At 38.4% G+C, this 25,425-nt stretch overlaps 3 protein-coding genes across 6 annotated transcripts in view; 2 read left to right on the forward strand and 1 right to left on the reverse strand.

The window, feature by feature from the left end:
- The window catches only part of LOC125236570 (synaptotagmin-4), a 104,383-nt gene extending 95,489 nt beyond the window's left edge, over nt 1-8,894 (forward strand). For both annotated transcript variants that reach the window (XM_048143419.1, XM_048143420.1), the window contains exons 7-10: nt 361-566; nt 5,448-5,592; nt 7,102-7,335; nt 7,574-8,894. In XM_048143419.1, coding sequence (XP_047999376.1) covers nt 361-566; nt 5,448-5,592; nt 7,102-7,335; nt 7,574-7,871 — 883 coding nt within the window. In that variant the 3' untranslated portion in view covers nt 7,872-8,894. The remainder of the gene's footprint in view (nt 1-360; nt 567-5,447; nt 5,593-7,101; nt 7,336-7,573) is intronic.
- A 3,591-nt stretch (nt 8,895-12,485) lies between these two features.
- LOC125236628 (SH3 domain-containing protein Dlish) lies at nt 12,486-22,079 on the forward strand. Of its 3 annotated transcripts, none has more exons than XM_048143506.1 (7): nt 12,486-12,669; nt 13,061-13,269; nt 13,985-14,172; nt 14,605-14,771; nt 15,329-15,427; nt 19,874-20,019; nt 20,969-22,079. In XM_048143506.1, the coding sequence occupies exons 1-7, from the start codon at nt 12,621-12,623 to the stop codon at nt 21,131-21,133; spliced, it is 1,023 nt and encodes a 340-aa protein (XP_047999463.1). In that variant the 5' UTR covers nt 12,486-12,620; the 3' UTR covers nt 21,134-22,079. The 3 variants fall into 3 exon arrangements, with proteins under 3 accessions (XP_047999463.1, XP_047999464.1, XP_047999465.1); XM_048143507.1 differs by having other exon boundaries at nt 12,487-12,669; nt 13,076-13,269; XM_048143508.1 differs by lacking the exon at nt 12,486-12,669 and adding an exon at nt 12,800-12,920 and having other exon boundaries at nt 13,076-13,269.
- Nucleotides 22,075-24,304, reverse strand: LOC125236629 (28S ribosomal protein S15, mitochondrial). The gene is made up of 5 exons (XM_048143509.1): nt 24,008-24,304; nt 23,687-23,820; nt 23,242-23,315; nt 22,918-23,039; nt 22,075-22,444 (listed from the first exon to the last, which is right to left on the reverse strand). Exons 1-5 carry the CDS (start codon nt 24,193-24,195, stop codon nt 22,135-22,137), a joined length of 828 nt encoding a protein of 275 aa, XP_047999466.1. The 5' UTR covers nt 24,196-24,304; the 3' UTR covers nt 22,075-22,134.
- Between the last annotated feature and the right edge of the window lie 1,121 nt (nt 24,305-25,425).

Genomic DNA, 25,425 nt, shown 5'->3' on the forward strand with positions numbered 1-25,425 from the left:
CCCAAACCTATCAACGCGGTATCGACTTTCGCCAACCAAAAATCCCTCGTTGGTATGAACATGAGCCGTTCGGCTTTCCGATGGCCGACGGCTACATCTCTAATTAATTGTATCTAGAGTTAACTTAGTTAGAACTTAGAATTAGTATATAATAGTATCAATTGTAATTTCAATTCAATTTTAAATATTTTCTAAATATGTACATGTGACGTGTAAAAGTGCCCCTGTGGCCTATTTGCTGATAAAATTATTTTGATTTTGATTTTGATGCGTAAGAGTATTCATACTAACGATTTTTGGTCGGCTAGAGCCGGTTCACTAGATTTGCGGGGACCCTTAAGCAACGTTTGTTTCTTGCAGTCTCCGCAGCGTGCGAAAAGAGATACCCAAGCCGGAACGACCAACATCGATACCGGACGCAGGATTCGGTACTTTGGAGATCAAGTTAGCCTATGAGAATGCCACGTCGTCCTTAGCGGTTACAGTGCTGAGGGCTAGGGGTCTCATAGGCATGGATATGACAGGGCTATCGGACCCTTTCTGCCGACTTGAAGTGTTGCCAATAGGTAAGTCTTTTTAAATGGTTAGAACAGATTAGTTTCGCGATCAGATGTGGACGATGTAGTGCGAAAAGATTTTCCTTCGTATTCTTACGGAAACTTACGAACGTGTTATGCTATTTCAGTCAGTGTCAGACCAAGACATACTGGCAATGTTTGAACTAGCTTCGTGAAATTCGGTCAATAATATCTCCACTACTAGCGATTCAAATCCTACTAACAGAATCGAAAACGAGTGGTCATTACCACTAGTTTTAAAATTACTAGCCGTCCTTTTTCAAAAATAGCATTACGTCATTTTCCAGAGACTTTCGAACGGCGAATTCATGCGTTCGAAATTCAAAAATCGATCCCCTGGAAGCTCCGATCCAGCAAAAAAAGTTTATTATGATAATATCAAGGACGATTATAAAGGACCAGCAGAGTCCATACTAAATACCGTACCCCGTTGGCAGCCGTAAATCTATGTCACTAGATGTCACTAAGAGTGTCATTTGAATAAAAATGTCGTTTTTTTTTTAAAATACGCACGCGGTAGTTCAACGGCATTACAAGTGATACAGTGAAAAGTATATAGATGACGCTAGGGGCCCGTGTCATGTTTCAGTCCCTGTTTACAACGCAAACCATCGTTCTTATTTTGAATTATGACAATCATGCAAAAGAGTACCATACTGTCAAATTTTCTATCTCTTTCATTTTGAGCGTGACGTCAATGATTAGTAATATTACTTTCAATATATTTAAAATTTAGATTTTAATGAGGCCATTTCGAACGGTGTTTATGATAGATATCATGTTGACAATCAATCTCCTGACCGTCTCGCTCATACCAATCCTATCCTATATTTGAACGAGTGCGACCGAAACAGTTGAGTATTATTGAAGATTTTTGAATGTCTAAAATCTTATTGGTACTTAGTTGTCGAAAACCCGCTTTTTCCATAAAGTGTTGGCGCGACGTCAAGTGGGTGATAGGCGTACGAGCAAGTACGCGTTGGATGGTCGACTACTATGCGCAGCGGTTTTTACGCGTACTTACGGTGACACACAATCGAAAAAGGTGGTCGAGCCATAAGTACGCATACCTGCTCGTATCGTACGTTTATCACCCACTTCAGACTGCGTTTCGATCGGCGTTTAGCGTCAATGATTATCAGCTCGGCTTCATGGCTTTACGAACCTTAGCTCGGACCATCGAATATGAAACTTATAAACTTCTTTATACACAAGGGTATAAAGAAGTTTATAACCAGGTGCTCCATGACACCATTGCACCAATCTGTCGCCAGCACCGCTACACTTCAACGGCCAAGTCATACAACATCCATACTAATATTATAAATGGGAAAGTGTGTGTGTCTGTTTGTTTGTCCATCTTTCACGGCAAAACGGAGCGACGTATTGACGTGATTTTTTAAGTGGAGATAGTTGACTGGATGGAAAGTGACATAGGCTACTTTTTGTCTCTTTTTATATCCCCCACTTCCTTAGAATGGAGGATGGAAGTTTGTGGAGAGATTTTCGAATTTAACGCGAGCGAAGCCGCGGGCAAAGGCTAGTTAACTATAATAATAAAGAAATCGCAGTAAGGAACTTTATGTAGATTTCATTACTTTTTAGAGATAAACAAGCAGCTCCATCGAGACGGCTATTTTTTACAGAATGTTTTTGGTGGGATATACATAGGCATAGGTATTTATTTATTTATTTATTTTATTTATTTATTTAATCAAAAAGTAACACAGCATTACAGTTTACACTAAGGCACTGTGAAACTACAAAATACAAAACAAGACATAAACGATAAATATTACAAAAAAGAATACAAATTAAACATTAGATTTGGGCGACGACGTAACAGCGTGGCTCCGTTGCGTCGTCTGACTCGGTGTAGGATTCGGCAGGTTGCCCCGGAACCGCCGAAATACCACACCCTTCGGCCAGAAGTCTGCGCACGCGATGGTGTCCTGCAGCGTGCGTGGCACGCGCACAACAAATGAAGTGAAGTGCACGTAGTGGCGCGACTGCAGCTGTTGCACCCTCAGCGTGTAGCCAGTCTTCCGGCGAACATACTCCACCACCTCATCAGCCCCGGCGGAGTAATGCAAGCGCGACACGTAGAGCGCTTTACTCGGTGTAGCAATAGCAACTCGCAGACCAGAAGTAATCGGCTCCGCGGTACCACACAGAGTCTTACGAGGCGCCCTACGCGCCTTGCTCTTCCTTTGCACCAGTGTGAACCCCTCCTTATCCACATCGGCACGGGAGGACTTCTCCTTGATTGGAGCCCGTTCTTCACACACCTTTGCAGGTGCGCTGACCCGGTTCGCTGCGGCGTTGCGTTGACCGGCTAGGGCGGCTACATCAGCATATGGCCGCTGACGTGAGCTCGACGTGAGGGGGGGAGGCGGCCGCACGCGCGGGGGGCGCGCGGGCGGCGGAGCGGCACGTGCGACATTTTTAATTGTGTCAACGCGCAAACTACCTGACTCGACACTAGTGTTGTCAGGTCGATGATCGGACGTCAGGTCTGAAACCGCTGACCGAGCAGGAGCATTACGTAAACAACTAATTTCGTCACGTAACTCGGCGATTGTTTGCAAGCTGGTTTCAAACTTTGTAATAACTACAGCTAAACTTGTTTTTAGGGCCACGATTTCCCTTAACAAGCTGCGAACGTTGACGTCATCCGGATCGCACGACGGAATGATGGAGATATCTGTCGCCACAAACTCCGGAATTCGGTCCTTGTACTCCTTGAAGATCTTCGTAATGTCTTCAAGGCTCTTCTTCCCGGTTTCATCTCCTCTCCGGTGAGGAACGTAGGTGCCAGCGATTCCTAGGGACTCGCACAACACTCTCTTCGCTTCGCAGATGTCTTCGACAGTGAACCTTGATGCACGCGAATTCATCTGGACAGCATTCTCCGCATCCATCGCCCCTTCCAGAATGAGCTTATCTCTTTCTTGAAGAAAGGCGAGGAACTCGTTCACGACAGGTTGCCTCCATTTAGAGTCTGCCATCGCGTCAAATACTGGCAGCGGCCGAGCCGCGCGATTTCGTAATTATATGAATTAAATCATCAATGCGACTGCACCGCTGCGCGCATTAGACACGACTCTGGTATATAACACTAACAAGGTATCTATTGTCTTAGTCCGTTTTCACATTATCCGATCCGATATCGGATGTCGGAAGGATTTAAATGGAAAAAATCCAAGATAGCGCCTGTAATGTATGGGGTATCAGTCCTACATCCGATATCGGATCGGATAATGTGAAAACGCATTTAGTCTCATTAATTATTACTTATATCAGAGTTTCACTAATTATTTCCTTTTATTCATTTATTATCTCAGTTTAGGTTTATACGAGTACCAAACGAGTATAGTATACGAGTAGAAAATATATTACCAAAACAATACAAACTATCATTAATTTATTATAAAAACGTAATCCAAAGTGCCACACCTGGCGGCCTAACTATCGGCGTTGTGTCCAAGACGAAGCCTGACCGCCGAAGCTAGCAAGTCTCTCTACATGTTAGCTGAAATACTGTCAAACCATTCACTGTGATTACTCAGATTATTATAAGCAAAATGATCTTCGAATGAACTTTCTGGACAATTGAGATGCATGGGCGCAGTCGAAACCAGCTCGCCCCTTCAGCCGTGTCCCGTTGAAAATCGGAAAGATTCTTTTCCTTAGCACATTAAATTTAATGTTTACAAATTGGATTCGCCTTCTATCACCTAAACTGGTAATTTTATGTATGAGGTCATTGGTCATACAATTATTAATTTATACAGTTATTAATTCTGTATCTCTACTCGCATTGCTGCTGCGATTCTAAAATATTTAATATCCATATATTATGAATATTCAATAAATCATACAATGACATTTGTGATGTGACATGGATGTCAGATGTCACTGGATGTCACATCTGTTGGCACAATGATTGCGTTTTGTTGAACGTATTTGAGCTCAACATATAGGTTTATTATCACTAGGTATATTATATTAATGAACAACGAAACGGATGTGACATTTTCCTAGTCCACCAACGTCATCTAGTCATTTTATTTGGCAATAGTATTAAATGATAATATTAACTCGACCTATCTCTGTGTTTCCTTTATCAAACATTTGTTCATAAGAATCATAATACTGTGATAACCCCTGAGTTAATTACATAATAAACCTACAAGAACGTCTCAAAGTCAAAGAAAATGAATGTCCTAAAGACAAACAATCACTCCAAATCGATTTACTGAAATTGGTTTGACGGCTCAATTGCGTAGGCGTTCCTGATTTCACGATGTCATCTTCTAAACTAAGGCTATTAACGATTTATTTTTAAAATAGAAGTATAAAATGGGCCATTCCATGATGAGAGGCACCTTAATGGATCTAGGAAGGATTTCAAAGGCAGAAATCAAAGATGGCGGCTTAAATATATGGGATATCGATCCTACATCCGATATCAGATCGGATAATGTGAAAACGCACTTATGGTCGCCTTTTTAATATTGTGACGCGTAATAATCGACGCAAGCGCCGATCGCCAAGTCGTTTCGGAATGTCACAAATGCTACATGAATTTAGGTAGAGTAAGTAAGAGGTAAGTTGATTACTTTTGACAGCCTCGCCGATGCAAATCTTATTTTAAACGTCTAATTTCGAAGAAATGATGACGTCTACTTAACCCGTACCACAGTATAATAAAGAGTACTATCGTACAGTATGGCCACTCCCGCTCATGCACCGCTGAAAGTGCCGCCCACTTCCTCTCGGTTACCTCACAGTTACCATATTTATACTTACCTATAGATATACTTACCTATATTTTCTTACTAAAATGATTATGTTTCAATTTGGCAGAAGGCACGTATTCCAATCGACTCCGAACGAAGACAGTGCATAAAACGAAAAACCCTGAATTCAACGAGACCCTCCATTTCTTCGGCATCACGGAATCTGACCTCGCTACCAAGACCTTGGAGATATTTCTGTTCGACGACGATAGGTGAGACCACAGACTACTAAGAAGATACTGGTGAGACTGACTCATGTCTAGCCCACAAACTACTAAGAAGATACTACGTATGTCTAGCCTATGAGTGAATCGGATGAATTAATGAATAAGAGTTTCATTTCAATGCGGCAAAGGGTCGGCCGTCTGAATGGGACATAAACTAAAACCACATGCGAGTTCGCACGGCGGGTAAATAAAAATCAATGTAATAACATTTAGAAACTTTAAACCAATTATCTAAATATCTAACGGTTCTGTAGGAGACTAAGGCCCACTTGCATCAACCACTTAACTCAGGGTTAGTGGGCTGTCATCTGTCAAATTCCATATAAAATGGTGGGTTAACCCTCGCGTTAACTCTCCTTTTTCGTTGGTGCAAGTGGCCCTTAGAGATCAAGGGTTGCGATTTTCGCTCCGCAAGTCCGCATGTTACCTGTAGGCCTAGCACATGATTGCCGCGAGAGTATGTCGCGGCGAGATAGATGACACTACTTCTAACTGTATAAATGACATAAGGACGGGTAGTCTATCTCGCGGCGACATACTCTCGCGGCAATCATATGCTAACCCTGCTGGTCCAACAAATCGCCTTGGAAATTGAACGAGGCAACTCCAATGTCATATTTAGGAATGTTTGGACCGGCTTCAGTCAGAGGTTGCACCTTAAAAAATGTATATGAATCTGAATAATCTTTACAAGAGGATCGGTCAAATCTTCATAATGCACCATTTCTGACTAACTAAAAGTTGACTTGGCAGAGTAAATCATCTGAAATGTAACTTCATCAAAACTTGAGTTTACATTTCATCGATAAAGCTGCGGAGCCCAGACCAATTACAAATATTTCAATAATTAAATTTTCGATAGTGTTTTACTTAAAGAGACAAAGTTTAAAAAGATTCTCTAACTCGTACCTCATATCTTCGGCTTATAAACAAAGACAATCAACGAAGATTAGGTTCTAAGTAACGAGTAATTACCGAAGTATAAAACTTGGTCTGTCCTTATTTAAGGTAGGTATTACTTAAGTTATGCAAGCTTATGTAGGTACCTAAATTTGACGGCTTTAGCGGGCTTCTTCCTACCATTCATGGACGATTACAGGTCGTATTCTAGGTAAGGAATTTAATGTTAAATTAAATGTTATCGTTAAATTAAACTTTATACTTAGTAAATTATTTTGATGATTTGCTTAACCTTAGTAGGTCAGGAGTACGATGCCCAGCTACTTCTATGAGTTCCTTCTCTCAACTAATACCTATTTGATGTTCTTGAAACCGAAATAACCCCATCAGACTCCGGCGAACTGGTAATCTGTGGACTCCTCTACCATGTATTAAAAAACTTGTGATGATGAGGCGGGGATTTTTTCTACCCTGATTCTGAGTACTACAATGATAGATGCAATAGACTCTATGCTCAATTGTGTGTAGTAAGAAGATGTACTACAACATTGAACGGTGACCGCAGTATGATTCAACTAATACTTATTTCCACAGATATGGTTGTGACGAGATGGGCTCAGCAACGGTATCCCTCCGAGAGTGCGCGAAGGCACCCACACAACTACGCTTAGCTCTCTCAGGATCGACTAGCGGTGAACCTACAGGGCCCAGACTCCTACTGGCTCTCTGTTATAGCACGAAGAAGAGAGCATTAGTCGTGACCGTATGCAGGGCTGCTGATCTGCCGGCTCAGGACAGTAATGGATATTCGGATCCTTTTGTGAAGTTGTAAGTGTTATTCTAGTCCTTATTTACCCTTAAACTGGTTGATGATACCCCCTGGCCTCTCAGATCTTCGGACCCGATTGGTTCTCCTTGGTTACTAGCCCAAGTTTAGTCAAGTCATTATTTTATTAGGCGATTAACATACCTACGCCTCCATAAATTTGAAAGAACATCTAAAAAGATCTCAGGAATTAGGTACCCAACATTTGTAAAATAACTTAACAACAGTTCCTTTTTTCAGACACCTGGACCCTGATCCATATCACAAGAAACACAAAACCTCCATCAAATGGCGGAACTTAAATCCAGTTTGGAACGAAGAGATCCTCTTTGAAACTCGACCCACCGAGTTATCCCGACAAAATCTGACCTTAACAGTTTGGGACAAGGATTATGGGAAGCCCAATGACTTCCTTGGAAGTCTGGTGTTAGGTGCTAGTAGTAAGGGAAGAAGACTGAAGCATTGGATGGACTGCATTAAATTCCCTGACCATAGACATGAACAGTGGCATTCGTTGACGGATACGCAACACCTATAGGCCGTTTGAGATTGCAGCTGCTACATGGAATTTTGACTTAATTGGGCGAATCAACTTTTTGACCGACTCAAATCTGTCCGTAGATTTTAAACTTCGTTGTAGAAATTCACTCTCTAAAACTATTTTATACATTTCCCTTGTTAAACCCAATAAACTGAAACTTTATTCTTTATAAGTTCGATTTCTGGTAACTCTTTTTTTAGAGTAGGTAACGTGAAGTCCGTGAAGGACACCCAAAAGTGTCAGATAAAAAGTTGCTTCGTCCACAGAGACTTATATTTACAACACTAAATGACAGTGAACAGTGATCGAAACTTCGTAAAATAGAAATGTACAGTCAGGTATGTCTAATCTATACTATTAGCTTAGCAAGCCAGCATGTACACACATTCAGGCCAAGCAAACAGCATTAATAGCATTGCTGACTGTACAATACATTATAATTAAGTACAATGCATAATTCAACTTGCTTCGTGTGACATTATTGGCTTCGAAACTCTAAAAAAACATTAAGTAGAGTCAAAATAGAACGCTTTATGAGATAGATATATTATTTACCTAAAAAAATTCAAAAAAAAACAAAAAATAGTTCTTTTATAAGAATTTATTTTTAGTTTCTTACAATTAGATAAACATAATATATTATATGATTGCATGTAATTACTTATTTTTATATTACGGCAAGCTGTTATATTTTTAAGCTTCTAGTACATAGGTAGATATCATTAGACATAATAATATAATTATGTAATTTTAATTAGGCCAATATAATACCTAAGCCCATAACATCAATGTTTGTAGGCGAATGTTTGAACGCTGTATCATTGACATCATTGTTGAAATAAAAGGTTCTTACATATTTTTGTATTTCAATGTGCCAAAGAAACATTTTAGATGAGAAGATGTAAGCATAGTTATAAAAATTATAAAATGTTTGTTATTGTATAAATGAGGAACTGCCTTTATATTATATACTTAAATTATAGTCATGAATCATGAAATAAAGATTTCAACTGCATGTGTCTTAAGTATTTTAATTTTTTGCAAGTACAGAGTGGCCCAAGAGTACTTTACCAAAAAACGGCTGCAGGTGTAAGTAGTGTTGGAAATAGGTATAAACAAATATGTCACTATACAAATAAATATACCTACAACAAAGAAGAAGTTACGTGTTTTTATTACAATGGTTATGGGCTTAAGTCTTAAAGATGGATAAGGAATTAATTGGCATTGGCATGCTACAGAAATTTAGTGCGGAAAACTACCTTCAATGGAAGTTTCAGTTAAAGTGTGCTTTAAAATCAAAAGGATTAGGCCAGTATATAGAAAGTGAATCAAGTGGATCCGCTGGCACCAGTGCGAGTGCGAGCCCCGGCACCGGCGGCGGCACCGGGGAGCCCGCCGCGACCGCGGACCTGCGAGAGCGGCAAGACGCGGCCGCGATGTTCATCATCACATCGTCTCTGACATATGAACAGATGGTAATGATTGAAAACTGCACATCAGCCAGACAGATGATTGAAAAATTGGACACTGTTTATGCTCAAAAATCTGAATTTAACAAAATGTCTCTTCATGAACGATTCTATGCATATAAAATGAAAGATAACGATGGTGTTGCAGAACATATTGCAAAAGTTGAGTCATTGGCGAAGCAAATAAAAGAGGCCGGAGACACTTTAAGCGACACGCAATTATGACAAAAATTATTGGCAGTCTTCCACGGAAATACGGAAACGTTAGACAAGCATGGCTGTCAATGGATGCTTCAAAACAAACAATAGCGAATTTAACTGCTAGACTCCTGGATGAAGAAGCGAACATAAGCAATGACAATATCTCCGATCCTATTGCCTTGGCCACTGTTACAAAGAACTCTTATCCTGAGAGGAGATCTTTCGAAAGGTTGGTTATTTGTTATTTTTGTCAAAAGCCAGGACATATAGCTAAAGATTGTTATTCGCGAAAACGAAGTCTAAACAAATCGAACACTGGAGCAAATATGACGCACTCGGCATTTATGGTAAAAACATATGTAGAAGATCTACAAGCTGGAGATAACGACATCTGGTACTTAGACAGCGGAGCTTCCGCTCATATGACTAGTAGATTGGATTTTTTTCCAAAACTTTACGAGTTCCCAATAGGAACAGTGCGACTTGGAGACGAGTCTGAATTAAATGTACAAGGGGCGGGAACAGTCTACATCAAGAAGTTGCTCAATAATCAATGGCATGACTCTGAGATTAATGACGTACTGTATATACCACAACTAAAGAAAAGTTTAATCTCTGAAGGCGTTTTAACCGAAAAAGGCTACACCATTTATAAAGCAAAGTGGCATGTATATATAATGGATGCGAGAAAAAGGTTGGTAGCGTATGGGCAAAAACAACCCAATAATCTGTATCGCCTACTGTTTAAAACTGTTTTACATGAAACCCTGGCTGGTGATGTCAATGTTGTCACAGCTGACAGTAATTTAAAACTCTGGCATGACAGGCTATGTCATATAGAAACTGACTATTTAGAAATTTTGATGAACAATGGATTTTTACAAGGAATATCATTAAACAATTTAGAAGAATTATTTTGTGAATCATGTACCTATGGAAAGCAACATCGACCCTCACTTCACGGAAATCTAGACACAAACAGGAAGATTTGCCTCCCTGGCGAAATCATCTATTTAGACGTGTGCGGGCCAATATCCGTAGCTTCGGTATCTGGTTATAAATATTTCATTTTAATTAAAGATGCATGTACCGATTATCGAATCGCATTCTTCATAAAACACAAAAATGATGTTTTTGAAAACTTTAAAGAGTTGTTACGACTGATTCAATATAAATTTGGACGTCCTCTTAGAGTACTATATACAGATTGTAGTGGAGAATATTGCAATAATGAATTTAAAGCTTTTATAAGTAACTTTGGTATAACTTTGGAAACATCACAGGACCAAAAGCCGTCAGGCGCCTGCGACACACGTACTATTATGGAATTAGCGAAAACGATGCTCCAGAACTCTAAGCGTCCCAATCATCTTTGGGCAGAAGCTGTCAATTGTGCCATATATGTTCTAAACAGAACCCCTTCCAAACAAACGTCGAATTCAACCCCTTATCAGGAGTGGACAGGAGAGAAAACGTATGTAAATCATACAAAAGTTTTCGGTTGTGACGCATACATGTTGAGGCGAAGTCCTTTTTACTCGAAGAGCAGAAAATTAGTTTTTGTTGGTTATGACGGCAACTCTACCAATTACCGTCTCTATGATCCTGTTATGAAGAAGGTACACATCTCACATGATGTATTTTTCAATGAATCGTCATTTTCCGGCGAGCAAGAAGATCATACTATACCACTGGTATTTGTAACAGAAAACGATACTAACACTGATCAAGTTTCGATGGAGGGAAATGGTAACCTGACAGATACCTTCTATGATGCTAACGAAACGTCAATCGTAGAAAACCTTGGTGTGACAAGAATGTTGAGACAGGAAGAAAATAACAAATCACCACGACGACATGAGGCCAATATTGTCTCTGAAAAATCAAGCACTTACGCAGAAGCAATGAAAACCCCTGATGCAGAAGAAAGGGAATCTATTAAATTAAAAGTTAAAAATGTACAGAAAAGAAACCGAAAGAAGCGGGTAATGTACGGCGGGTCTATTTCGACTGTTTGTCCTGGTAAAAAGAAAGAGATAAAGACAACAATTTTGCATCAAAATTTTGTTGAAGAAATATATAATAATATGTCGCCGCAAGGAATCAACAATGATGCAAAGAAAATGTATAAGTTTAAACATTCTCTCCATGCACTCAAATTTATAAGATTTAAAAACAAAATATGAACAATTGAACGTTTGTATTAAGTGGGAGTCATTATGACCATTATTTTTATTTGAAATGTAATGATTGCAGTGGGAGTCACTGGTTCATCTCTTATGTTGATACTATACTGTTATGTTATTTTATATCCTACCTAAGTGGGAGTGTTGGAAATAGGTAGGATTCAAATTTGCTTTATGGTTAGTTACCGTGGTTATTCTAATAAACAAATATGTCACTATACAAATAAATATACAACAAAGAAGAAGTTACGTGTTTTTATTACAACAAGTAGGTGGGTAGGTAGTGAGTTGATGTAGTGCAGTAGAAAAGCCAGAAAAAGAACTTCGGAAAATTGCAAATGTACCTGTCATATGACTTGTTGACAACTGGTGACAACAGTCCCCAACACTCGGTTATAGTGGCGCCACCTGCCGTGAGAAAACCTACTGTCTTCTCCTCTTTCTTGGAAGTCTGTAAAAAATGCATAAAAAATGCACCTGCAATCAAATATGGCCGCGCTTGATATTTTGACAATGTGTCACTTACGTTGGCGTTTAGTTTTCTAATGTTGAATGGTTCTAATTCGCATAATATACTTTTATATTACATCTTATATTTTTATAAAATATTTAAATTTATAAATCAATAATAATTTTGATATTACAACAAAAACATCTTTTCATTGGAAATCGTATTTCAATAAGTGAAATTAGAAACATATTTTTCACGCTTCGCATTGTAGAACCGGTTCTCAGTGCAAAAACGAAACTCAAGCTCGTCAAAGTTGTTTTGTGAACTTTTCTGACATGTTAAACTGTAAATCATTTATTACACAAAAGAACGCCTAATATCGCAATAAGTATCTTATAGTTTAGCTAGTGATGTATTAAAATTACCTTTAGTTAAAATGGCATTCTTATGTCCAGTGAGAATTAGACGGGGGAAGAAAAAGAAATGTGAGTATTTAAGGAGCTTTCGTCGTGGGAACTTTTATGTCAATGACCTCCAACTTTCTACATATAAATGTAAAACTAGTAATTTCGCCTGGTTTGTCATATTATATGGTGGTATATGACCCACCCATATTGAGAGAGTAATTAATCTCGTTCTGCGTCTGGTTTAAAACTAATATAAAAACGTCCCTGCTTCACGTTTTCAAGCTTCAAGCGTATTCCTCCTTATCAGTAATGCATGCCAAAAACAAGAGGTATATTACAATTTATTTGATAAAAACAGTTTGATATACCAAAAACTTTATTAATTCACGTATTAACAAAACTAGAGAAGTCAATAGTTACTTGGTTATCAAGTTTACTAGGTACTTATAGAATAAAATTGTCTGTACAGCAAATTTTTTTATAGCAAGCAGTGGGGACTCAGACAAGGATTTATCCAGACCAGGTTCCGGGCTCAGCCCCGGCATGGGCCGGATCACAGGATCAGCGAGCATAGAGACCTTAGTGAGAGTGGGAATAGAGAAGGAACATGGTTTAAGTCCGGACTCCAAAATGGTGGTTCTGCATGACTTTGCACCATGTGTTGATGACGAATTAGAGGTAATTACTATGATATACAATTATTATTGATAATTTTAATTTCTGTCAGATTAGTATTTCTAGTATAAACCTTTACTGGGTTTAGTACAGTATTTTTACTCAGTATTGGTTCTGTAGAATAGAATCATCACCCCGCTCTTTATACAGCTATAAAAAAATGTGTATGTTTTGTGAGGGAATACTGTCATGTCATACTTAAGCCTGGCGTCCATTTAGGCAGAATCGAGCCCTGTTGAACTGAGTCCTCATACATTAGATTGGAATGTGATTTGACGCGTCGCTAATGGATGCATTTCCATAAGAAATGCAGAAAGCGAATTAATGAGACTTGGCAAGCCTAGTGGACGCCAGGCTCATGCGTGGATCCAGGGGGGGGGTCATGGGGGTCATGACCCCCCCGGAGCCTAAGTTGGCCATACAAATAGACCACGTGACCCCCCCTGGGGCCCCGGGCCTTTACCACGTGACCCCCCCCTGGGCACGAAGCTGGATCCGCGCTTGGGCCCAGGCTTTACAACTGGCAACATCTTTAGAGTTGTTGGATTTTATTTTTCTTTCAATAAGTATTGAATAATCAATTGTTAGTTAGTCTTCCATGGCCAAGACATGGTTTAATACTGTGATAAAAAACTACTTTTTTGAATGACAAAACAATGCATAGAAATTCTGTCTTAAGTAAAAAGTGTATGATCAAACTCTAAATTATCTATTACAGGTAAAACGTGGTCAAATTGTAAATGTATTATATCGAGAGAATGATTGGGTGTATGTAATAGTGGCAGAGTCTCGGAGAGAGGGTTTCATACCTCACTCGTACTGTGCTCCATGTGAGCACCATGACTTGAAGAAGAAATTACCGAGGAGTAGATCTCCGGCTGACATACAACACAGAGATGTTTCACAGTAAGTTCAATATGGTTTATTTTATGTGCATCAAAATTGGCTATAATATTTTAGTAGATTAAGATGTAAGCTTGTGCTAATTTGTTAATAAGATCCAGGCTTAGATACAACAACAAAAATGTAAGAATTTTAAAATTACTAATATTCTAATAGCAGCATAATATTCAATCATGGTACATGATTTGTCAATTTCAAATCCAGTGGTACCTGGTTGTTGTTCTTGTGTTAGCTTGTCCTAGGGCTCCTCATAGATGCATAGGGTCTCCATAAGGTCCTTCCAGGCCTAGCTATCTTAATCCGCCTTTTAATTCTAGCAACTCATTCTTTACGCCCTGTCTCCAGGTGTCTACAGGGTGATACCTGGTACAAGCATATTATTTTGTGGACTTTACCAAACATATTTTTAAAATTTTGAGTATGTATGTTTTACAGATTATCAGTCTCAGACGGTGCAACAAATGATGGGCATTCGGAGCTGGGCAGCGAGGGTGAAGCCTGTCCGTTCAGCAAAGATCCTTCGGGTCGATATGTGGTGCTGTACACATTCACTGCTCGAGACGAAAATGATGTTGATGTAGAGAGAGGGGAGTTTGTTACAGGTATATAATAAATATTCTTAAAATATTCACTAATCTTAAGGGACCACACTCATGAGACGCATGTCTTGCGGCGCGCAACGGACGTCTCCGCCACGTCTCCTGGGGGCGCGTCTTACGTCCTTCCTATACAAAATGTACTGAGGAGACGTTTTTTGAATTACATTCAGGCGGCGTGGCGGAGACGTCCGTTCCGCGCCGCGAGACACGCGACGCCTGAGTGGGGACGGTCCCTAAGATGTACAAATTCTGTTCTCGCCTTTTAGCTGAGTGCATGTCTGTGGCGCCACCTTATTGGGTGTGGGAGATAGCTAGGCTTAAATGACAATAGGCATTAAAGTCCACAATTCATCATGTTGTTTGTTAGCGAGTGTATTTCCCTCACCGCCAACTTCGTAAATAGCCATTATGGTATGACAAATATGTTCAATCCTCAAATTGAATCTGCCTAGCTTGTCAGACAGAACTATGAGTCCTATTAACTCACGATCTCAAGTGACTTCTCCCGGATTTTAGTCTTTTATCAACTAGAAGGTTTAACGGTTGTTTATATTTTCCAGTTTTGAACAGAGAAGATCCAGACTGGTACTGGATAGTGCGAAGTGATGGACAGGAAGGTTTTATTCCTTCAGGATTTGTGTATCCTGCTGTGGTACAAGGTAATAAATATAAAACATTTCATACTTAATATACCATGATATGGTACATTCATCGTAAGACTTACTCTCTTCGTCTTCATATTATATTTAATATCTGGGCGACCGAGCTTCGCTCGGTTCTATTTTAATATATCACGTCTTTAGATAAAAAAAAACTTATAAATACAAAAACAAAAAAAAAGACAAAAAACAAAAACTTAATTACTGGCCGGGATTCGAAACCCTGACACCGTGTGTGTGTGGATTGAGTGAGCACCTTCCGAAAATAAAAAAAAATATGCTGATCATTTAGTAAAAGTTCTAAAACAATTGTAAAACGAATCTCTGAATTTGTAAAAAGATAAATCAAAAGATACAGCCATTAACATGTGCTCACTCAGTTCTCACAAACTACCAACGAAAACAGTGAATATATTCATTTAACATATAATATTTATATACTAACATTTAGTAAAAAATAGGCCAACCTACCTCTATAAATATTAGATCACCTAGTTACGTATTTAATTTTTTACAAATAGTTTCTTATGCTCACTCAATCCTCACACTTTTGAAAAGCTGAATTTTGATGAAAAACATAAGATTTAGACCGCTATTATATGTGTATAGTTTAGTAAAAGTGAAATGGGAATTTGTAAAATACAAAACGAACCACTAACGTGTCAGGTTTTTTTATAATAAATTTTTGTAAGTGCTCACTCAGTCCACACGTTTTGAGAAAGTTAAAAATGTAAATATCTTACGATTTGTAGCACCTAAGATACTCGAAAGTACTTCAACATTTAGTAAAAATTTTTACTAAATATCCACCATCTAATATTTTAAATTCGTTGTCTGGTTTTAAAGATATTCAGACATAACTTTTCTCATACAAATGTATCAAGTAGGGTGACCACACTATGTCGGCTCCTGATTTTCCCCACCTTCCCATTGTCATATTGAGATTGGGGAGTTTCGTTCAATTCAAGATTCAAGATTCAAGATTCAATGGTTTATTCATGGTAAACACATAATTATCTACATAAGTATTATATACAATTCTACAATTAATATTAAAAAATGTATGACGGGTTTACCACGAAATGGTCCCGCCTCAGCATAGATGCTGACCCAGGGGTCAGCGCTGATCTTCCGGCGAGACCACTTTGTGGGCCACGAACGCAGCTGTACGGCCTGCCCCTCCGAAACATCTGAACGCGGCCACAATTGCGAGGCGGTATTCAGCGCCATCTAGACTGCGGGTAGGTATACATTTTTACATAAAAAATAATAAAAATGGCCGGTCAGGTCGTACAGCGTGCCAATGAGTTCGAGTACATTATAATCTTAAATAACAAGTAATCAAGTGCGAAGTACATAATTAGACGTGTGTTGAATTACATTCAAGTGAGTTTTTCCAACTAGTTATGAAATAGGCTTGGATTTACGTTGTACACATGAACATATAACGAAAAACAGCTACGAGTACATGAAAACTATTAAACATGCAGAGGTGGATGCCACGACACGGAAAAGGAAGAGAAACACAATAAAACTTAAAAGTGAAATACAGTAAATAACATTTAGTAATAAAGAAGAGAGAACATTAAAACGGGTAACTATATTATTATTACTTGCTTATCATTAGTAAACATGTCTAGCATAGCCTACATTAAATATAACAAGACAATTAAATAAATAAATAAATTAACAAAAACTTGTGTCATACGTTAAAGCTTCCTGTTGCCGCTGGTGTTGAAGTGTGAGTGATTTGAGTTTAATTTTGAAACTTAATAAACTTTGCAGGTTCCTGAGAGGTGGTGGAATATTGTTCCAGCACTTGGTTGCCATGTACCGGAAGCTCCCACGAAAGGCTGCTGAAGAATGTCGAGGTGTCACCAACTGTACACTACAATTACGCGCCCCAAGAGAGCTGCGGGTGGACTTCCACGACAACTTCTCGAATAGATAGGATGGAGATTTGTGCTTTATAACCCCAAAAAGAAGACATGCCAGGTGTAACTTACGTCGATGCAGCATTTTAAGAAGACTATGCTGGTTCAAAAATGGTGTGACATGGCCTCTAGGTGGAATATTAAAACAGAAACGGGCACAGGCATTCTGTACGCGCTGAATAAGACGCCTTGTCCTTGCTAGGAGTCGTGGACCATACACTATATCCATATAATTTAATTTTGACAAAACAAGTGCCTCAATTAACTGAATACGTAGGGTTTCATTCAGAAATGGTCGTATGTTATATAGTACCCTGAGCCTATAAAAACAGTTACTAACACATTCAGCAACATGTTTCTCAAACCTAAGTTTGCAGTCCATAATTAAGCCTAGATTACGTGCTTCAAAAACTCTTTCAATAGGCTCACCCAATAACAATACATCTCTAACGGGCCTGATGATTCGCAACTGATTTTCGGTGCCAAAGATAAGATATTTGGATTTAGATGGATTTAGCATTAAACTATTGTCGCAAGCCCAGGACGCTATATTTGCTAAGTCAATGTTAAGTTTTTCAATTGCATCGTCAATATCAGTGGGTTTGCAAGATATGTATATTTGAATGTCATCCGCATAAATATGATACTTGCAGTGTGTGATGCGGTTTCCGACGTCCGCTGTATACAGAATGAATAGTATTGGTCCGAGTATCGATAATAGTTTATATTAAACTAATACCATATTAATTCTCCATCTGCAAACTGTTTTTAGGTTATGTTCTTGGCCTAGTGATGATGTGTATTGTGTAATTTTTATCGACGTCAGGATAATAACCATATCGACATTCATGCATTAAAAAGGACATGAATGATAATTGGTAAGAAACAATGAATATAATACTTCACTAGTAAGAAACCAGAACCTGGTAATCTAATCGTGCTAACAGATGAGCGTACCGGATTTGTAAGTGGGAGCGAGAAAATAATAACTATTTCTCGCTCCCATTTACAAGCTAGCAAGCATCCATATGGATGACCTTGGTGCGGTACGGTGCTCGTACGGTCATGTGTTAGCAGCTTTACAGCGTGCGTAGCCGAATGGCATTACTCCGACGCCAAACGAAAACGAAACGCCGTGCCAGTTAGTCTGGCTCTGTCGCGCCAGTACGCACGAGCGATATAGATGTCGATATGGTTATTATCCTGACGTCGATAAAAATTACACAATACACATCATCGCTAGGCAAAGAACATAACCTAAAAACAGTTTGCAGATGGAGAATTAATATGGTATTAGTTTAATATAAACTGTTATCAAAATTGAACGAAACTCCCCAATCTCAATATGACAATGGGAAGGTGGGGAAAATCAGGAGCCGACATAGTGTGGTCACCCTACTTGATACATTTGTATGAGAAAAGTTATGTCTGAATATCTTTAAAACCAGACAACGAATATAAAATATTAGATGGTGGATATTTAGTAAAAATTTTTACTAAATGTTGAAGTACTTTCGAGTGTCTTAGGTGCTACAAATCGTAAGATATTTACATTTTTAACTTTCTCAAAACGTGTGGACTGAGTGAGCACTTACAAAAATTTATTATAAAAAAACCTGACACGTTAGTGGTTCGTTTTGTATTTTACAAATTCCCATTTCACTTTTACTAAACTATACACATATAATAGCGGTCTAAATCTAATTTTTTTCATCAAAATTCGGCTTTTCAAAAGTGTGAGGATTGAGTGAGCATAAGAAACTATTTGTAAAAAATTAAATACGTCACTAGGTGATCTAATATTTATAGAGGTAGGTTGGCCTATTTTTTACTAAATGTTAGTATATAAATATTATATGTTAAATGAATATATTCACTGTTTTCGTTGGTAGTTTGTGAGAACTGAGTGAGCACATGTTAATGGCTGTATCTTTTGATTTATCTTTTTACAAATTCAGAGATTCGTTTTACAATTGTTTTAGAACATTTACTAAATGATCAGCATATTTTTTTTAATTTTCGGAGGGTGCTCACTCAATCCACACACACACCCTGACACCTACGATCTCTCTGCGTACATTAGACCGACCTCGTACGATTGAGCTAAGCGGAATCGATGCGCGCGCGGCGAAATTAACGACCATATTTTACGTTTACTAACGCGAAAAAAAAACTCATGAAAACTCGAAAATCTAAAAATCTCGATCTAAGGCTACGCTAGATCGGTTTTTCACCCCCGAAAACCCCCACATAACAAATTTCAGCGAAATCGTTAGAGCGGTTTCCGAGATAGTCGGTATAAATAAATAAATATACAAGAATTGCTCGTTTAAAAGTATAAGATTTGGGTCATTACCTTTTGTTGAAATTGGGAGATAAGTAATTCCATAGTGTAAGGCTTGAGTGGACGCTCGATGCAGAGCGTTCGACGACTGCACGAGGGGCTTACACTTAGCCAGTATATTTAAAGCAATCAGCTCTTCATTTTTATAATTTATGTCCTTTATTACAGCAAATCAGCAAGATAACCCCCAGCCGCCACCCCAGCACTCCCCACCCGCTAACCCCAACAGCACAGTGATGTCGACTGGTACCAACAACACTCATAATGACGGCCGCTACCACGGCACGGAGCTAGTCATGCTGTACGATTATAAGGTAACTCATCTTCATCTATACAGGGTGTATTTTAATAGCGGGTCAGTGAGGGCAGCCACCAAATCACCACAGCCGCGAAAACGGTCTTAGGAGACTTTCCTTCGATTTTTAATTTATGAAAATTCGAAAAGCCCACCAGGCGGGTTCTTGATTGCGAAAGTGTTAAAATTAGAGATGGGCCGAATATGGACTTTGCCGAATACGAATATTCGGCCGAACATTCGGTTCAGCTCTTACCGAACCGAACATTCGGCCGAATATTCGGTTACGCCATATTTTTAAAGCGAATGTTAAGATTAAAACTATGAAATGATTGATAATTGTTATACATACTACAACTATGTTCTTATGATTTAGTGGATAACTAAAACTTAGTTAAAACAACTCTGAACTCTTCTCAACTCTTAAACGACCGTTTTTTTTAACTTTTTTACAAAACAATTGTGTTTATATTTTGACGGTTTTTAGTAGTTCCTTTTGAAAGCTACAAAAATAGGAGCTTATTATGCAATGGAATACGTAAGATCTTCAACATTAGTTATTTACTTTGTTTATTCGGTAAATATTCGGCAATGTAACCGAACTATTCGGCCGAATACGAACATTGAAAATCTTGCCGAATATGCCGAATACCGAATATTTACCGAATATTCGGCCCATCTCTAGTTAAAATCGAAATCTTCTTAATTTTCTAAGTGTGTTCCGCGAATCCCTGGAGTTCCATTAAGTTTGGCCCACGGCCACGAACGAGAATATCCAATTTAGAGCTCTGAAAAAAATGGGACGTTCCAAACGGCTTCCTTCGGCTTCGGCTATAATAATGGGTTCCAAATTAAATTTCCATGATCCATTATTACAATGGTGATGATGATAAGACCTGTTGTCCCTCATCAGAGGCATGGCTCTTAGGATTACAATGCAATTGTTTTAATGAACATATTTCTTCCAGGCCCAAGCCCCGGACGACCTGTCAGTGAAGCGCGGAGAATGGGTGTACGCTGACCTCACGCAGCAAACCGTGGAGGGCTGGTTATGGGCCCACGCGCCCAAGTCACGCCGCTCCGGATTCATACCCACCGCTTACGCTCGAGCCCCGCACACCACGTCACTGTAAATGTTGCTAGCAACGTGTATGCGAGTTGATGGTGGAAGGCCTGATTTAGACGGTGTACGAACTTGCATGCGATTTTAGTTACATTGCGGGTTGTTGAGGGTATATACAATTTTGCACAGCCATCAAATACCGCAACGTAGTAAAACTCGTATGCGAGTTCTCGTACCGTCTAAATGGGCCCGAAGACTGCCTGTGGCATAAACTCGCGCTGCTCTTAAGTATATACCCAACGCAAATGCTCAAGCTCCGTATGCTCACTGAAAAGTTTCAGACCTGTCATTATAGGCGATGTGCTGCATCAAACCGTGCAGGGGTGGTGCCAGGGGTGGTCACGCGCCGATCTGGCTTCATACCCACCTATACAATGTTCCCAAGCGTATCAGTGAAAGCGATGGGACGCGACCTAACAGAGGGTTAGTTGTGGGCCCACGTCGCGCCGCTCTGACTTCTTACCAACCCCCTAAGGAGCCCCTCACACTAAATCACTGTGAATGTTACTAGCGACGTGTCAGTGAAAGCGATTTTAACAAAAGATGACTGGAAAACTGTCTACAGCAAGCTCCAACTTTACACCAACCCAACTGTATACGCTATAAATATCCATACGCCAAGTTCCCCTTGAGTACTGTCTACAGACTATAATGATCGCCACTACCGTGGATGACCACGATAAAATAGGTGTACAAGCACCTTCAAAACCTTTTATAATTATTGTTTAAGTATGCAGTGCCTTTAACTTAGCCTTTTATACTATAGCCATATTTAGACCCTTGTAAAATATAGGTAAATTGTCTTCCAACTTATTTTCAAATTCGTAAACATTATTTTTAGCTAGTGTAAAATATCCGTCCAAAATTGACTGAATCTCATATTACGCTTTACTTTTTTAAACATAGTTGTAAGGGTTTATGTAATGTCATTTTGAAATAAAAACAATTAGATATGTTATATTATTTTATTTCCTATCAAATTACTACCTATTAATTAACTATTTCTGATTATTAGTCCAAGTCAGCAATAAGGTTTTTCTTCTTTTTCTTGGCCTGTTGTTTTATTTCATCCTTGACTGTCCATTCTTTCAGCTGTTCCTCGACTTTCTTGATGTCTTGTTCCGAGACTGTGATTGCAAGCTGCAAATCTATTTGTTCACTCCTGATAAACTTTAGGGCTTCAAGTTTCTCCTTAAGGAAGGGACCCTGTTGGCTTTCTAGCAGATTTCGGTAGTTGGAAAGTTTCTCGTTGCGAATGTCGTCACAGTGCATTTCTGTTAGCCTTCTCAAGGATTCTTTGCGAGATAGCTTATGATGAGACCTGGAAACAATAATAATAGGCTCAAACTAAGCATGAAGCTATTAGTTAACACATTGTCTGCCTGCCAGTAAGTATGATTTTGTACGAAAATTAATACAAGGTATATGTTGCTGGCAGTGAATCTGTTAAATAGATAAGATAAGACAGATAAAATATTGTTTATTCAAGTAGGATTTTACAACCTCTTTCGAAATAACATCTGAATTAGAGTCCCGAAGATACATCTTACCATTTTAATTTACTGCTGTGTTACTACTCCATGGAATCCAGAATAAAAATCACATTCATACTCTTATTTTAGATAATGCTCATTAGAAATACTATACCAGATTGTGGCAGAGTCTATATTTTTTTTTTACTAGGATTCCTATGGCGTGGCACCATCAGTGCTGATCTCTCTTACCTCTATTATTATTAATAGGTATTTTTAATTCAAATATGAAACTACACATTCAAATCTAAATTAAACTTACTCTGGATGTGCCTTGTATTCGATATTTAATTGTTCCAACAGCCACTCAAACTTCTTGTAGTCATATGTGCGGAGAAACTTCAACTTTTTCTTCCTTCTGTCTATCAGCTCTTGAACAGTTTGCTAAAGAATATGTAATTAGAATTATATATGTATTTTAATTCATAAAACAGGGTCTAGCTTTTTTTATATTTGTGTGAAAAGGAAATTCGTAACTCGTGTCGAGCACTCCCTTCAGGAGGGTGTTAATGTATTGCCACTTGTTTCGAACTTCCTTTATTCCACACTTGTATTGTAATATATTGTTAACTTGAAGAATGCTTACCTTTGCCAGTACATTCCTTGGAAACTTTTCCATGGTAACTTGTAGACAACGAATTTTCGCAGTAAGCTTTGCAACTGAAAACAAAAAGATAATATTATAAGAAACATCTCAAACCCATGGTGCTTTACTGTAAAGTTGCAGGTGACCCATTTCTCGAAGCTACAAGTTAAAATTTACAAGTGGTAGGTGGTAGTCACTGTCTATTATGACAAGTTAGAAAGAGACTTCCACCACTTATAACTTTCAGTTTTGAGAAATAGACCCCTACTATAAATATATGTTGAAGTTTAGTTAAACGTCCCACCTTAACTCTTACCACAAAGACGAGATTTGCTTGTATCTTTGTAAGAATGGTCTGTAAAAGCAAACTTATGACTAGCAACAAAATGGGATTTTTCTACTAAACTTAAACATAAATTGTCTAATATAATATAAATAGGTTTACTTTTTGTCTCAGCAGTACTGTCATCATATGCATGTCTCTTGACTCTATTCACAAGTTCCTGCTTAACTAATTCATTATACTGCTTGTTCCCCAAGAAAGCTGCTGAGAATATTTTGTTCACCGATTCTGGGGCACTGAAAAAAAACAATTCAAATTAATTTACCTTTTAATAATTGAAAAACATACATATAATTAAAAAAATAGTTCATTAAATTCATCATTGGTAGTAATAAAACGCACAGGGGAATCAGAAAAAAGTCAAATATATGTTTATAGGTTATATTTTGTTAAATCGTAATATATTTAAGAATGATGACTTACTCCTTAGCTTCTTCGCTCAGGGAATACTCGTGGCCCAAAGACATCTCAGAAATCGGCGGGAGGCCTTCTAAGTCGCCAGATTTGGCCGGTTTGTAAGCTGGTACATAATCGGGTCTCACCCATTTGAATTTCACTTGGTGTTTTATACCACGCGACTGTATGATAGTAGTTGTAAGACGGCGCAACATTTTAGTAAAAGGTACACTAGTTAGTCTAAGAAATATAGTTTTTTTATTTATTTCATTAAAATCTGTTATTTTAATACACTGTATTCGGATTTTGACATTAGTGTTGACATTGACACTTGCCATGCACAAGAATTGACACAGATAAGAAAAGAGACCTAGTGATGCCCTTAAATAACTCGTTAACCGTTTTTTCATAACTCGTTATTCCGAATAATTAACTGATTATAGACGGTCGCACGTGGCCAATAAGGCCCCCCAAAGACGGGAGACAACGCATTTTGTCTCTGTTGGAATAAAAACTGCCGAGCAACTGTTGCCATAAAGAATAAAAACTGTTTTTTTTTTAGTTCAGTGGCCGGTCGCTAGCCAGTTACTGGCAATTTAAATGAAGCATAAATCATAAATCATAGTTGCTCGGCGAGGTGATTTCTTAAAAGCCACATTTTTCTAAAACATTGTAAAGATTGTTTAAGTATATCGATGCTGGGTATGGATGATTTGCCTAGGGTACCTGGGTTGCATAAAGGGGTAGGTATTTATAGGATATAAATAAAAGCTAAAAGTTTTTCACCATCCATTTATTGCTTTTCGAGTGCAAACCTCAAACTGGAAAACATATGCAAAAATTTTGTACTAAGTGTACCACTTCACATGACTACATCATAACTAACAAATATTTAAGGAAAAGAATACATATTTAATTAAATTAAACTATTATATACTTTCACATCTGAATAAATTAAATCACATGTTCTAAATATATTAAACTATATATAGAAATTTTGCCTCTGTTTTTATTAGGTATTAAAACTCCAGCTAAATTTTATAACTGCACTCTCAAAATAGTTACTAGATTATTCCTGTACAATGAGCATCTATTTTCTACTTAAAAGTTAGTTAATATGATGCCAGTTGTTTTAATCTCTTAGGTTCTTAAATGGCTGCAACGCTTTAGTTGGGACAGATTTGAATAGAACATAGAAAATGTCACAAATGGCTGCAACACTTAAGCTGAAACAAATTTGAATAGAGCATAGTTAGAAAATGTCAAATACTAAGGGGCGACAGGGGCATATTTACCCAAAGGCTAACTGGATCAGGTCTTATATTGCTTCTCAGAAGAGTCAGCAAAACTAACCTGCCTGGGGCCTTATATCCTTAACATACCTACGCCCCTGAAAGGGCCGACAGAATATAGGTTCCTAATAAAATATAATTTAATCTACGTTC

The sequence above is a fragment of the Leguminivora glycinivorella genome, chromosome 19 (genome assembly GCF_023078275.1).
Source record: "Leguminivora glycinivorella isolate SPB_JAAS2020 chromosome 19, LegGlyc_1.1, whole genome shotgun sequence".
Lineage (NCBI taxonomy): Eukaryota > Metazoa > Arthropoda > Insecta > Lepidoptera > Tortricidae > Leguminivora > Leguminivora glycinivorella.

What these genes read in the sequence shown, in the direction of transcription:
- LOC125236629 (XM_048143509.1), bottom strand. Translation starts at nt 24,195, where the DNA reads ATGTTGCGCCGTCTTACAACTACTATCATACAGTCGCGTGGTATAAAA. An exon ending in CAGTACTGCTGAGACAAAAA is followed by an intron (nt 23,316 to 23,686) that starts GTAAACCTATTT and finishes TTTTGTTTTCAG; the next exon opens with TTGCAAAGCTTACTGCGAAA. An exon ending in GAATACAAGGCACATCCAGA is followed by an intron (nt 22,445 to 22,917) that starts GTAAGTTTAATT and finishes TATTGTTTCCAG; the next exon opens with GTCTCATCATAAGCTATCTC.
- LOC125236628 (XM_048143506.1), top strand. Translation starts at nt 12,621, where the DNA reads ATGGCATTCTTATGTCCAGTGAGAATTAGACGGGGGAAGAAAAAGAAA. An exon ending in ACGGGGGAAGAAAAAGAAAT is followed by an intron (nt 12,670 to 13,060) that starts GTGAGTATTTAA and finishes TTGTCTGTACAG; the next exon opens with CAAATTTTTTTATAGCAAGC. An exon ending in GTATCCTGCTGTGGTACAAG is followed by an intron (nt 15,428 to 19,873) that starts GTAATAAATATA and finishes CCTTTATTACAG; the next exon opens with CAAATCAGCAAGATAACCCC.